Source organism: Python bivittatus, unplaced genomic scaffold, assembly GCF_059951505.1.
Source record: "Python bivittatus isolate LINGU-HERP-01145 unplaced genomic scaffold, Pbiv_v1 ctg000700_np1212, whole genome shotgun sequence".
Classification (NCBI taxonomy): domain Eukaryota; kingdom Metazoa; phylum Chordata; class Lepidosauria; order Squamata; family Pythonidae; genus Python; species Python bivittatus.
The window spans coordinates 41,073,732-41,088,162 of NW_028277098.1; the positions used below are offsets into that span (position 1 = coordinate 41,073,732).

The 14,431-nt window shown below is 38.0% G+C and overlaps 1 protein-coding gene across 5 annotated transcripts in view; it reads left to right on the forward strand.

Moving 5' to 3' along the window:
* OMA1 (OMA1 zinc metallopeptidase) overlaps positions 1-14,431 on the forward strand; it is an 81,846-nt gene that overhangs the window by 17,024 nt on the left and 50,391 nt on the right. For all 5 annotated transcript variants that reach the window (XM_088154311.1, XM_007432810.3, XM_088154310.1 and 2 more), the window contains 2 exons: positions 830-904; positions 4,689-4,838. In XM_088154311.1, the coding sequence (XP_088010437.1) occupies positions 830-904; positions 4,689-4,838 (225 nt within the window). The remainder of the gene's footprint in view (positions 1-829; positions 905-4,688; positions 4,839-14,431) is intronic.

Below are 14,431 nucleotides of genomic sequence, written 5' to 3' on the forward strand. Positions count from 1 at the left end.
CTTGCATTGGATCCCTGTCAACATCTGATTTAAAGTGTTGGCTTTCACCTATGTTGCTCTTCAAGGCTTGGCTCTAAGTTACTTGTAGAACCTCATCCCAACATTGGAATTAGCTTGACTGATCATGCTGGGAGAAGCAGCTGGCTCTTCCCAATTTTGGGGAGGTTAAGAGGGCTGAAGCCCAGAAATATTGCTTTTCCTTGATAGGACCAGCCCTCTGGAACGGCCTCCCATTCGGGATTCAATTAGCACTGACATTATCTGCCTTCCAGAAGAAATCGAAGATGGGCGTTTGGGAAGTGATGCCAACTATTTATTGTTAAGTGGGGTTGTGGTTTTTTTTTTTCCTGGTATTGCTTTTTGTATTATTTTATATATATCGTGTTTTAATTTGGTTATAAGCTGCCAAGAGTCTGTTTGGATTGCAGTGGGGTATAATTTCAATAAACAAGTAATAAATCTATACCCCTGAGGTATTCATACAAAATAAAAATTGTAGGGGGTGACAGTCCAGTGCTTTCTTTGGAAAAAAAATAAGAGATAAGCAGTATCTTTTCCATGCCTCATTATTCCAGGAAAAGATGCATTTGGCTTAAGGACGTGCTGATGGGCCTGCCATGCTCACCATGTGCACTCTGGAACATTTTTTCCCCCTTTTTAATTCTAGTCCCTGCACAGCCCTACTGATATTGCTAAGAAAATTCACCCTTGCATTTAGTAGAAAGTCAGTGAGGGTAATTTTGGGGTTTTTGTTTGGTAAGAAGAAACTTTTATTTCAGAAAGCAGCAAGTGTAAATGTTGGGGTGTCCTTCCTCTTATTTCATTCTAGTTCCTTTTTGATAGACCATACAGCAGGAGTTTAGAAGCTGAAGCTGACAAAGTTGGACTTCAGTTTGTTGCTAAGGTAAGAATTGCCTTTCTTCAAATCGTACTAGGGCTTCAGTTGAATTAATTTTCAGTAGATGGTGTTGTTGACAGATAGCTTCCCCATCTAGTTGTAATGTCTTTCCATTTTTAATTTTAGTCCTGGGATTATTTTCTTCCTCTGTCATTATGTTCTTAATACATATATTAAGAACGGCTGAGGGAACTGGGCATGTTTAGCTTAAGGAAGAGAAGACTGAGGGGAGACATGATAGCAGTCTTCCAGTACTTGAAGGGCTGCCACAGGGAAGATGGTGTCGATTTTTCTTCATAATACCTGACTAGAAGCAATGGGTGGAAGCTCGTCAGAGGGAGATCTGACCTGGAAGTAAGGAGGAATTTCCTGACAGTGAGAACTATTAAGCAGTAGAACAGCTTGCCTCCCAGAGCTGTGGACGCTCCATCACTGGAGGTTTTCAAGAAACGATTGGACAACCGTTTGTCTGAGATGGTATGAGGACTCTTGCCTTGGGCAGAGGGTTGGACTAGAAGACCTCCAAGGTCCCTTCCAACCCTATGATTCTATGATTCTATATACACTTATAGTATATATGAGACATGCATATCATTATATACCATCACTGCCACCTAGTGATAATAAGAAAATTATGTGTTAGGATTTTAGAATATGTGAATTGTTGGGATTGCTAAATATAGCATTATATTTAAATATTGTTGTTAAAGTTCTAATGCATGTTAATTAACAGCAATCTCAGCAACCTTCCTTTATATTTGTGGGCCAGAATTCTTCAAGTTCCTTTCCAGGATTTTATTGTGTATAACATGATGTATAAATTGAAATGGATTCTATAGAAAAATGACACTGTACTACTTTATTGCCATAATAGAAAAGCCATTCCTTTCGAAAAAGGGAAGATAGAGTAAACAAAGTAATCTTTTTTTAGTCAGTGACAAGCACAAGGAAAGATGGGGTAAGCAGTGAACCCCAAATAACTATCATCTTTCAATCCATAACAACATCTATTAAACAATTGGAACATAACATGTTCCTACATGCTACATGCTCTCCACTGCTATTCATATACAGTATGTGCTGTGGTACTGACATGAAAATGCAAGCTTGCTCTTGTTGTCAAGAGAGTTGTATGAACCCATTGTCTATCTGTGCTGATTCTTCTCCTAGGCATCTGCAGAAAGCTTTACCATACCACTTTCATATCTTTTCACTATCAAGCAGCCTTTTACCACAGATGGCATGTATGAGTGGAACACAAATCTATTTTATTTATTTCGTTTATTTATTACATTGATTTATATGGCCACCCATCTCACAAATGCAACATTGCACTAAAAGCAAAGCAAAGAAAAACCAACAGTGGTCACCAAAGGTGAACCCAAACAAAACCATTAATGAAGACCTCTCAATGGGCCATTTAATCTCCCCACCCTGAGGCCCTGGAGCATATCCAGATCTTCAGGCTTTATGAAAGGCCAGCAAGCTCAGGGCCAATCTGATCCTGGGGCGTATAGTGTTCTGTTAAGTGGAATCGGTGAGGCTACAAATACTTGTTAAATAAAACTTTTAAGATACAGCAGAATTTAACCCATTTATCCCTATAAGTATTTTCTTTCTTTCAATATCTTCCGTATTTATAAAGAATATTTTATAATATTCTGTGTTATTGTTTTCACATTGCTATAGCAGTTTCTTTTGTGTTTGTGCATGTGTGTTTTGCTTGTAAAGGTCCACATCTTAGTTCAGATTGTTTTGTTTCTTTTGGCAGAATTGGTATCTCCTTCTCTTATATTTGCATGTGAGTTAGTTACTCATCCTCTGTCTTAATCAGCTACATGGTTAAATTCTTCTTCTGTTTCAGTTAGTTAAGATGGCTTCCTCTGGGCACTATCAAAATTCAAGCGAAACTTACTAAGGAGGAAGAGGGCAAAGGTGCCTACTTCCTCTCAAACCACTTGATATATTCTACCCGTGTAGATTTGTTTGAAGTAAGGAGAAAGTAGGGTGGGGAGGAGACAAATTGATTTGCTACCAAGCTAAAAATATTATGATCAGGCATTCCAGGAAGTACCTACCCCATTATGCCAGTTGCTTAAAATTCTTCCTCCTATGAGTGAGTGCCTGAATAATTTTGACTTCTAAGCTAGGATGTTTAGAAGTTCCAAACATTCTCTGCAGTAATTATGCCAGTTGTGGAATTCTGGGAGTTGAAGTCCATGCATCTAGGGGCTTCTAGGTTAGAGAAGGCTAGTTCTGACTCAAAGTTTTGAACAGTAGATGACTGACAAATAAATAAATACATCCTATTTTTTTCCAGCCAGCCTTTCAGTGCATATTTAATCAACATGTTCTATTTCTGCCATGAATGTCAATGGACAAGGCTCTCTTATTGCCCACTGCAGTTCTTTCACTCTTCTCCCAGAAGCTGTTCATTTTTAGAAATGGCGTAATGAAAGATAGTCATTTGAATCAATTCAGACAATTTCACAGATGTTTACAGAAATCTCTGGATACCTCTGTAGATGCCCATCAAGCTCCCAAATCACACCGACTTTTAAAAAAAGATTCTTCTTTTAAACAGGCATGCTAAAAAACAGAGCACCAGCCTCTAGCATTAGAGCCCCACAGAGTTCCTATAGGGATGATGAGTTCACCTGGTAAATGAATGTTTTGTTATTGGACATCCCTAGTGCGATAGCCATTTTGTCATCAGGCAAATTTCCCATGGCAGTCATTTTGTGATAGTGCCCACCATGTGTTCTCAAAGTGTAAAATGAACCACGGCCAGAAAAGGTTGCCCATCACAGTATAGTAGACCGAATATGCAATCCAGTGCGTAGAACATTGAGAATAATTCCAGTTCAGTGGTTGTTTCTTCTCCCAGCAAAAGTTCTGTTTGTTTGATTTGCGTTACTGCTTCAACAAGAATATTTAGTCATCTGAAGACACCCTTTAGTTTTTAATCAAAAAATGTACACCACTTTGCTAATATGTGTTGCTATTTAAACCATGAATATGAAGTAGGAAAACCTTGAAAGAAAAAAGGAAGAAGCATTTGCCCTCTGCTTTTTTTATTATTATTTTTTTATTTTCTTCTTATTGCCCCATTCACTTCTAAAGCAAGAAGGTCTACCAATTAATTTGGTTTCTCAGTAGGGGATGTCATAGTTCCTGCAATGAAAAAGGTCCGGAAGCTTTTCCATGCTCACTCTTTCTCTACTTCCTTGCTGGCAGCAACTTCCCTGGCATAGTACAATGCCTAATGAAGATTGTGACTTTAGCAAAACATCTGCTTCAGCCTTGAATTTAACAATTGGCTTTTATTTTATCAAGGCTATACATTATCTCAAAGTTTGAGCCAATTTGGAGTAGTGGATAACGCATCAGGCTAGAAACCAGGAGACCATGAGTTCTAGTTCCACCTTAGAAACAAAGCCAGCTGGGTGACCTTGGGCCAGTCATTCTGTCTCTGCCCTAAGAAGGAAGTAATGGCAAGCCACCTTTGAAAAACCTTGCCAAGAAAACTGCAGGGACTTTTCCAGGCAGTTGCCGGGAGTAACACTGACTGGAAGGCACACCCCAAAAAACTAGTGACGTACTGCATCTGTGAATTTTTGTCCTTTGAAGTCTTAGGAAATGCCCATAGAAACCTGTTTGATTAATAGAGGAATTTTCTTTTCTTCATGTGAAGAGAGCAGCCAGTGATATTTACAGGAGATCTAATTTTGTTGTGGGAGGTATTTCTGAAAATGTCATTACTTAGCAGTTTTCTGTATATCTTTTCCAGGCTTGTATGGATGTAAGAGCCAGTTCTGTCTTCTGGCAGCAAATGGAACTGGCTGAGACTATACAGAACCAGCCCAAATTACCAGAGTGGCTTTCTACACACCCATCACATGGGAATCGAGCTGAACATTTGGACAGACTGATACCAGAGGTTAGTCACTCTTTGTAAACCTTGTGTGCTCTGTCTTTCTTGTTAATCACAGAGGCTTCCCTCCATATTAAATGACTCAGAAATGAGATGATGACGGTGTCCACTCCTCTTTAAAATGTTGCTGATAACTATACAATATGCACGTTACAATCTACCAGCGATGATGCTTTACTTTTTCCTTCCCCTTTTTTCTAAAGAAAATTGTCACCAGGTTGCATACTGTCAATTTGCACTGTGTTTTGCAATCCATGCATAGGCGCTTCAAAATAATAATGAAATAAATTATACAGAAATTGGCTAGTATAGATATACCATTAGATGACAAGGGGTGAGTTTTTATAATTTACTTTCCAGTCTTCCCTCCAGTCAGATGTTCTGTGGTAAGAATACTGAGTGGACTGCTGTGTGTGTGATCTATTTATTATTCTGTCTCCTTCATTTGTTTACTCCCCTAGCCATTGGTACTGAAAAGTTCATGTTACTCAACTCCTCCACTTCTTCTGATGAGAGTTACTATCTGTAAATTGCTTGCTATTGGAATTGATGTCATCGTATGTATGACTGCTATTTTCCCCAAATGTGATTCCCATCCTTGTTCAAAGAGCTGAGAGGGGAGGCGATTGTGTGGAATCCTGCCCAGCGGATTCAGAATCCTGAATGTGGTTTGTGATGTAACAAATAAGGAGAAAAAGTTAACTGAAATGGTATGTAGTGTATGTGTGTGTCTCCTAGTATTCCATGGCAGAATAAAGCATTGCATCAGAAATGTATGGAATTCATACGGTTGACTTCAGGGAAATTACAAGGAGCCTCTTATGGAGTAATACATAGTGCTTATTCTCAGTATAATGAAGCATGTGGAAATATGCATGGTTTCTCTATTGTTTGTGGATTTGCTGGACACACAGAATATAAACTAAGCTTGCATTTTATAAGTGTTGATAAACATAAGAACTCTGCTGGGTTAAATACTCATCTAGACCACAGAATGAGAATAGCCAACAAGATGCCTGTGGGAAATTCACAAGCAGGAAAAAGTAGAGTTTTTACGTTGCAGCCTAAGGCAGAAATCCTCGGCTTCTTTAATCAGTGGCACACTTGGAATTTTGAGAGGTTATTGTGGGCACTGTGACTGCTATGGTGGTGGATAGAAGTCCTTTAATAAAATTGTTGTCATGGTGACACGACCAGCTTCGGTCAGTTTCTTTCTCTCTTTCTGTCTCTCTCTCACACACATACGAAGCGTGGAGCCCAGGCTGCATCAAAGGAGAGATTCATGGCCATACTGGCACTGAAGGGCACCATTTTGGGAACCTTTGCAGTCATTCACAAGATTTACACTAAGCAAGATAAAATGATCAAACTAATCTTCATGTTGATTTACAATATGTACCATGTTGTTCTCTTGCAATTTTAAAACTTTTATATCTAAAGAGGCGACACCTTGTAAGATCTGGGCAACGTAAACAATAATGGCAACATACTTGTCTTCCTTAGTATCTAGGTGGTAGGACTCCAATATAGTGTTAAAGATTGCATCTCCCCACCCCCATATTTATATAAGGGATAGTAAAGTAGATAATAAATCAGATTTTCAGTTGAAGAAAACAGAGCATTAATGTAAAAACACACAGTATATCTTTCAGTAGCTCGTGTTGCTTCAATTCCTAAAGGTTGCACATAACCATCATGAGAAGCAGTCATGAATAGTCTAGTTCCATTCTAAAGCTGCTGAAGTGCCTGTTGTAATAATTTGTAATAGCAAATTCTATAATTTAATTAAGTTTTATATGAAGAAGTATTTCCCTTTTCTGTCCTGACTGTCTCACTATTTCAACTTAATTGGATGTCCCCAGATCTTAGTGTTATGAAAGATAAAAAGTTTTCCTTTGCTGTTTCTACAGAATACATGATTTTATGTAGGAATACTATCTTCCTGTTTACTCACACATTTTAAAACTGAAAAGAGCAAAAGTTATAACTTTTCACTATTATAAAGTTGTTGCAGTCCAGCGTGTGATCATTTTGATTAGTCTTTCCCAAAATTTCTTTCAAGTCAGCAATATTCTGACCCATTCTTTAAGATGGGTGTATAGAGTATCTCAAATATGATCATAGTACATTGCCTTAAAACATCATGATACTGACAGTTTTTTAAAAAAAATTCCTACTAAGCCTAGATAAGGAATTTCCTGCACATGGAGTTGATGTTTTCGATAAATTATCCACCACAGCCATGTGATCCCTTCCCAGGACAGTTCTTGCTATCTCAGATTCCATCAATAAAGTTGAGATAGTTTTTCCAAGTTTCATCACTACATACATGCTTGCATTGAATAGTATTTGTCATTGAAATGCCTTTTCCCTGAGTTTAGTTACTGTTTTTCTCTCCTCTCCTCCTCCTCTTTAGATCTTCAATGTCATTTTTTATTTAACTGTTCTAAATAATTTGTTGCCATCAGAAACCAACTCCAAATAATTTATGAACAAGTTAAAACATTCGTTAATTTCTCAGTTTGGATCAGATGAATTTGCAGCCTCCACAACCCTTAAATTATTGGAAATATTGGAAAAGGTCTTGGAGCCTAAACCTACACCTTAGTTACATGAACAGTTGAAGAGCATTACTAAGATAAATATTGTTAATTTAGAAAGACTTTGGAATTAAGAGTTGGAACAATCTGTTTTACTAAATCAATGATCTTGCATTCTAAAGAATGTCACACATTTATCTTAAGAACGTAAAATGAGATTAAGTCATCAAAAATTCTGTTTCCTGTTTATTGTACATTGTGGTTCAAGAAAACCTGGATATCAGACATTTTATGTTGGAGATATAACAAGTTTGAAGGAACTTTAATATGTGGTTTGGGTTTCCCTTTGGTGTCCCATTTGGTTTAAAATACTAAACATGGTATTGAAAAGAGAATTAAGATTAATCTTGCAAATGTAATGTTAATTATGTAGCAAAAATTTGGAATTTGGGATATAGTAACGAAAATAATAATGTATAGCTAGAAAGAAACTGCAGCCCCAGATGTAAAATATTAGACTGAAGAAATGTGTTCATTTCCAGCCTTTGAACTTGCTCTAATGCCATAATGGAAAGGCTGATCAAAATGGTTCCATGTGGTCAGTGTACTTGCTGTTCAGAGTGAATCATCAACAGACACACAGAGATAAATAGCCATCAGTCAATCAATCAATCAATCAATAAATAGCCATCAATAGACACATAGAGATAAATAGCCATCAATCAGTCAATCAATCAATGAATAGCCATCAACAGGCACATAAAGATAAATCACATGTACATATCATTCAAAAGAGACAATTAAAAAACCTAGGAAAGAAACAAAAAGACTAGAGCACATCTCCTCCAGCAGTGAACAGTCAGATAAGCAGGGATCAATACCAGACAGACAAACAGAAAACAATACGCTAAAGGGACCATCAAGAAGACCCCCCTCCCAAAAAAAACCTGACAGAGCAGGCCCACACTCACTCAACTCACATCATACATTGATGATGTTACCTAGTTGGGTAAGGGGATGTCTGCAAGCAAACAGCCAAGCTCAGAGAACACCAAGAACAATATTTACTGGATTTCCTATATGATATACTGTATATTGCTGACTGTTCACTGAAAGTTGGCTTCTTGTAGTGATGGTAGTTTCACCAGGAGATTGGCAAGAAAGAATTGGATAGTACAGTGTACCTCTTTCTCTTAAATGCATAGTATATAGAACTTTATATTCCCATGTAATGGTTGAGTATGCAATACAGAATTAAGCATTTATTTTAGTTATTAAGGATTTTGTTCTGTTCTTGGCATGGGACACCTGTGTAGAGTGGGATGAGCTTTCTTATCTTCAGTGCTCCTTAACCTTGAAATGGTCTCATTGCCACCTGGTATAAACAGATACTTACTAATTTTGGGATGGTCTCATCCGTGGCAGGAATAGGTGGAGTTTTCCAAGGACAAGATAAACTTTTTTTCTTTGGCCTTGGCAAAATCAACTGAGATGGCGCTATTGAAAATAAGGGTGACATTGGAGTACATATAAGCTGTTCAGAAACCCTCATGAGATAGAACTTCAGTCCAGACTCAAATGGCAGAAGGTGCTGTATATTTGGCGGCTTTGAGTGGATCTGTCATCTCTTTGGGTTTTCCTGACTGGCAGAACCGGCATAAGCTCTTCCTTTCCTTTCTTTTGTTCTTCAATGTTTTTGATTTCTGTGTTATTTTCTCATATTGCCTTGGAATAAAGTCTTGAGTGTTCATAATGGTGTGGTCATTGTTTGTGCATCCAAAAGTACCTGTGACCTAACCCCACTTGGCTGGGGACAGAGCATTACACTTCTCCTTCTAAATTTCAGCCTATGTCACCTAACAGTTTCTGTTTTTTGTTACTGTGTACTGTAATTCTGATTCCTGGTTGAGGTGAACCATGTTGTTTTAACTCAGATGTAACCTGTTCTTCAGAAGTTCAATTCCCTGTAGGCCCCAGTGGCCAAAGGTTATGAATTCTGTTTCTGTTTTCTAGATGATTTATAGCTAGAAATTTAAGTATTCAGTTCTGTCCCCATCCTCCAGTTTTCTCCTACCAACTAGCTCAAAATTTGCATGAATCCCACAATGTAATTCCTGCATGTCTACTCAGAAATAAGTTCCATTGAAGTCAGTTAAACTAATGTTAACTGCTAGAGTTTAACTGTTAGTTGCAAAAATGAAGGCTTTTCAGATTTTAACTAATCATAATGTTAGCCTGAGGTACTTGTACGGCTGTGATTGTGTGTGATTACACACACACATTACAATACTTTGCATATGTTTTTCTTTTTAAGTGGACCCACATACCCTGATGTGTGAGAGTACCTCTTGAAATGGACTCATATGGTTACGCTCATCCTGATTTGTGATCACAATGCATATGAAAAGAAAAAAGATATATTCTTGTGGAAAGCTATTACTTTTATAGCAAGAAGTAGAAGGAGATTTTCAATTTAGCATGGGAAAAAAGATCCTTGAGGAGAGATCTGAAGTGCAGAATTGGTTTGTAGAGATTTAAGATAAGCAAGTCAGAGGGGAAATTTAACACTTGGATGATCGAAGATAGAAGATGTAGAGAAGTATTCTGGGAATGTATAATTTAGGATACTGTGAATGCTGCCTATCTGTGCATATTTGTGTATGCAGATGATAGGCAGACAGACTTGTATAGAGACTATAAATGCTTTTTTTAGATGTGTCATTGGTTGCCAAACTGGGGTTATATCTACTTGAAATATTGAAGTTGAGGCTGGAGTTAGTACTGTAATTCAGAAAACTATATAATTTTGTTTACTATATTCTTCCTTTAAAATTTAGTTTACTTGACTGTACATTAATGTTTAGTGTAAGGTTTACAAAAACAAAAATGGTATTTACAAATCTTTGAAGTCCTGTTCCGTGGGGATGATTCACAACCTGGTCTTTTGAAAGATAATCATCCTTCCGACAACCCAAATCCTAAGTGATTCAGTGAATTTTGTTTTCTGTATACATAATGAATGTGGTATCTGCTTTGGAGAAGCAATCAGAATTTGGCAGAAAGAACAATGTGCTGAATCTATAGCTATATACTTAAGGAACGTGGTGTGAAGAGGCTGTCATAAAATATGGCACAGAATATACAATCTGTATGGACATTTATTACTAGGCAATAGACAGCCAAACTTTCCATAGGTATAATTTACCTGTGGTCTTTTAGAACATTTCTCAAATGTCACAACTCTTACTGTTAATAATCTCAACTTGTGAACATTTGTGATGCTATGCCAAATTTGGGGGGTAGGGGTGGGGAGAGCTTTCTACTTGCCTGTAAGAAATATTGGTCTGACTTGTAACATTAACTCCAGTCTCAGGGCAGTTCTAGAAGTTTCAGCTAAATTACAGTGTTCTGTCTTTGTGCATCCCTGGCCGCATTAAATGTCATGGGGACTTTATGCTGAGCCATAATGTGGAGTGTTCACAAAGGCAGAATTGAAATAATAAGTCTCAGTCCATCCCAGTTGCATCATTTTCAATAGCCATTGCGTGCTATCAAACAATATAGATTGACTGTGTTTGCTAGGTACATGTCAAGAAAGTGTTTGCTAGGTACGTGTCAAGAAACATGTTTAAGGGTTCTCTGTCTTGCAACAAAGGAGCAACTACTTGGCTTTGAACTGTACTCTGGGATTGATGCTTCTTTTCCTGGCAGAGTTCCTGTGGCTTGAATGAGAGTGCCTTTATGAGCAGAAATAAATGACAGTATTTCCTAACATGGGATCTTCATCTTGTTTGTGTTTGTAACTGTTCAAGGCATAGTAACTTCTAAATGAGTAGTTATCCATTCCAAACCTCTCTTATAGAGCTATGCCCCAAAGCACAGATGAAGCAAAATCACGCACAGCATAACTTTCATCTAGTAAGCCCATGTCTTCTTACCTCCGAAAGAACAAATAATATTTAAAAAATGCTAAGCAACAGTGGATGAACATTGAGAGGCAGCATGGATTACAGCCAATATCAGATTAAATCCCAGTAGAGTGCTTTAATTACCCTGTGAATTTCTTGAGCTGTTTTAAATGGGAAAGGTGGTAATGGTCCAAGATTAGGCTATTTGTTCCTGTTAAGATTCAATTCTGCTAGGATTCCTTCTAAGTCAATTCAATAAAAGGAGGATTTCCCAGTAAGGATGAGTCTTGCAATTAGATAGGTACTGTCAAATATTCGCATTGTTTGATCTAATTGATAAAGCAGACATGTAGCTCTTTATAATTTAACACATGGAGGAAGGAAATGCATTAACAATTATATTAATATAGTACTTGTTCCTATCAGTTCCAGGATCCTTTTTTTCTTTTTTTGGCTTAACTACTTCTTCCAAAATATAATGAAAACTGCAAACCAAAGTATTTGAAGTATGCCCAAAGAAAATGTAAGGCATAACATAAATGAGTAGAGTGACACTGAATATTGACTTCATTTCTTCCTCTATCCTACTGGTAAAAAAAGAATATTTAGTGAAATTTACATATAGCATGTTCAAAGCAAAGGCACTTGTAACAGCTATTGGTGTGCTGCACAATATTCATTGCTATTAAATGAGATACTCAGTGCTTGCATTTTAATAGAGTACACATTAACTACTAGATGGGGCAGAGCATTAATACAAGAATAAGTTTGTTGGTAAAGAAAAATCAACACTTTGCATAGCACCCAGAAGCCTACTGGCAACTAGTGCAGCAACTGCATTATTGGTATAACTCAGGTATAATGGCTCTCAGTTGTCAGCATGCAGACCACTATGTTCCATGCCAGTTGCAGCTTCTGAATTTTCAGAGGTAGATTGATGTAGAGTGCACTGCAGCAGTCCTTAAAAAGAATAAGGAGGGAATGAACTACTATCATTATCAGTGGGTATGATCTAGATACGTTGGGTTCACTAGCTGATGCTGGGCAAACACCCACCTGGCCATGGCCTCCACCTGCTCATCAAATAGTAGCCATAAGTACAGGAGGACCCCCTAAATCATGTATCTCCTACTTCAGAGTAAGTGCTACCCTATCCAGGGTAACCTCCTGAGCAGAAGGAGAACCAGCTGATCTATGGACATAGAGCAACTCTCTCTAGTTTGGGTTTCACTGTAGTCTTTTTCATCCCATCCAGGCCCTCACAGCTTCCAGGAACTGAGTCAAGACCGTAACAGCATCTGTGGCTGAGCCTAGGGTGGCATTATGTGATTGGGTATCACCAGCATACTAGTGATATTTCACCCCAACCCAATAGATGGCCTCTTCCTAGCATCCTCATATAGATGTTAAACAGCAGGGATGAAAGAGGCAATCCCTCGGGAACCCCACAGAGGAGAACCTATGGAACTGACCTCTCCTCCCCTTTACCACTGACTGGAATGCCTGCTTAGGAAGAAATGAAACCACTGTAATGCAGTACATCCCCAGCCAGAATCCCATGATCAATGGTATCAAAGGTCTGGTAAGAAAAGGAGAAGAAGCAATTCCTCCATGCAGGTCATCTTCTAGAGCAGCCAGTGCCATTATAGTCCTATGCCCAGCTCTGAATTCTGACTGAAAATGGTCCAGATAATCCATTTCCTCTAGAGCAGAAGTTCATAACCTTTCTGTGCCATGGACCACTTTGAGAGTCTGGTGAAACCACTGGAACCCTTTTCATAAATATGTATTTAAATGCATAAAATAACATCCAGAGATATAGATTATACTACTAAGGAAACCAATTATGCTCAAGCATACTTACCAAAATAATAAAAATAACAATTATGTAATGTAATAAATATGCTTCTTTATCAATCCATTAATCAGTAACAAGACAGTGTCCTTTTTAGGCTGTAATAATTTTAGATAGTGAGATTTATTGAAGTTAATAAATATCTTTGCAGTCTAGAGGCCATAAATTACTTTGTTGCCTACATACATTATTGAATGAAAAGATTAATTTCACTTAGAGTTTAGTGAAAATAGTTTTTTTTTCCCCATCGAAGTTTGCAGTTCCCGTGAAATCTATCCATAGACCTCTGAGGAGTCTGTGGACTCTAGGTTAAGAACCTCTGCTCTAGAGCATTTGTCACTTCCCATTTCATCTCCCTCCACTGAGGCAGCTTCCAGCATCCAGTTGCTAATCAGAGTTTTTTGCAAGGCTCCCATTTTCCAATGTCATCTTCATCCACACTGATAACTTATCCAGTGCTTAAAAAAAAAAAAGGCCCATACTTGTCCTGGTGAAGCACATCGGACAGCTAATTGTACAAGCTGGCTGAATAGAACTTCTGAAAAACATGTTCAACCATAGTCCCAACATGTTTTCCTTAAACCAACTAGAACACCAAACCACTTCCCTCACATCCAATCACTTTCCTTCCAAACCATAAATCCCCTCTGGTGTGACCCCAATTACCAAGCCCACTATCACAACGGCCACACCCAAGGAACCTCAACCCTCTTCTTGCTTGAGGAGAATCCTCTCCTTCACTCCCTCTCACCCAAGCAGCAGATCTCTGCAAGTGTCTTGACTTCACCAGGCAGATACCACTTAGCAGGATATGAACAATGGCAAGAGAGAAATTTTCTTTCTTCGCCTACAAGATTAAATTTCATTTCCACGTTTGGTACCTAATTAAATAATTGTATTTGCTGCCACAAGATGTATGGGAATTTAGGAAGTAGGGTCCTAGACAATTTTCTGTTCCTCCCAGACTTGTTCCTTTCTGTGTCCATTTGTCTTGCCCCAGTGCAGCTTGTAGCACACAAAAGGAAAGTGGGAAACAAAGCGGAAATTCATGTGATTTGTAAGTAGAATTCTGTGGGTAAGCTTTTTTCATAAGGCGAAATTGAAATGCCTTGGCTTCATATTTGATAGACGATCAGAGTGATCCTTCATTTACATAGCAGAGTCTCCTTTTATTCATTGTATATTATAGAGACATTGATTCAGTTTATATATATACACACACACACAGACACACACACATATGGTGTGTGTGTGTGTGTATAAATGATTGTTAATCCAGTTATTACCTAAGGAAAA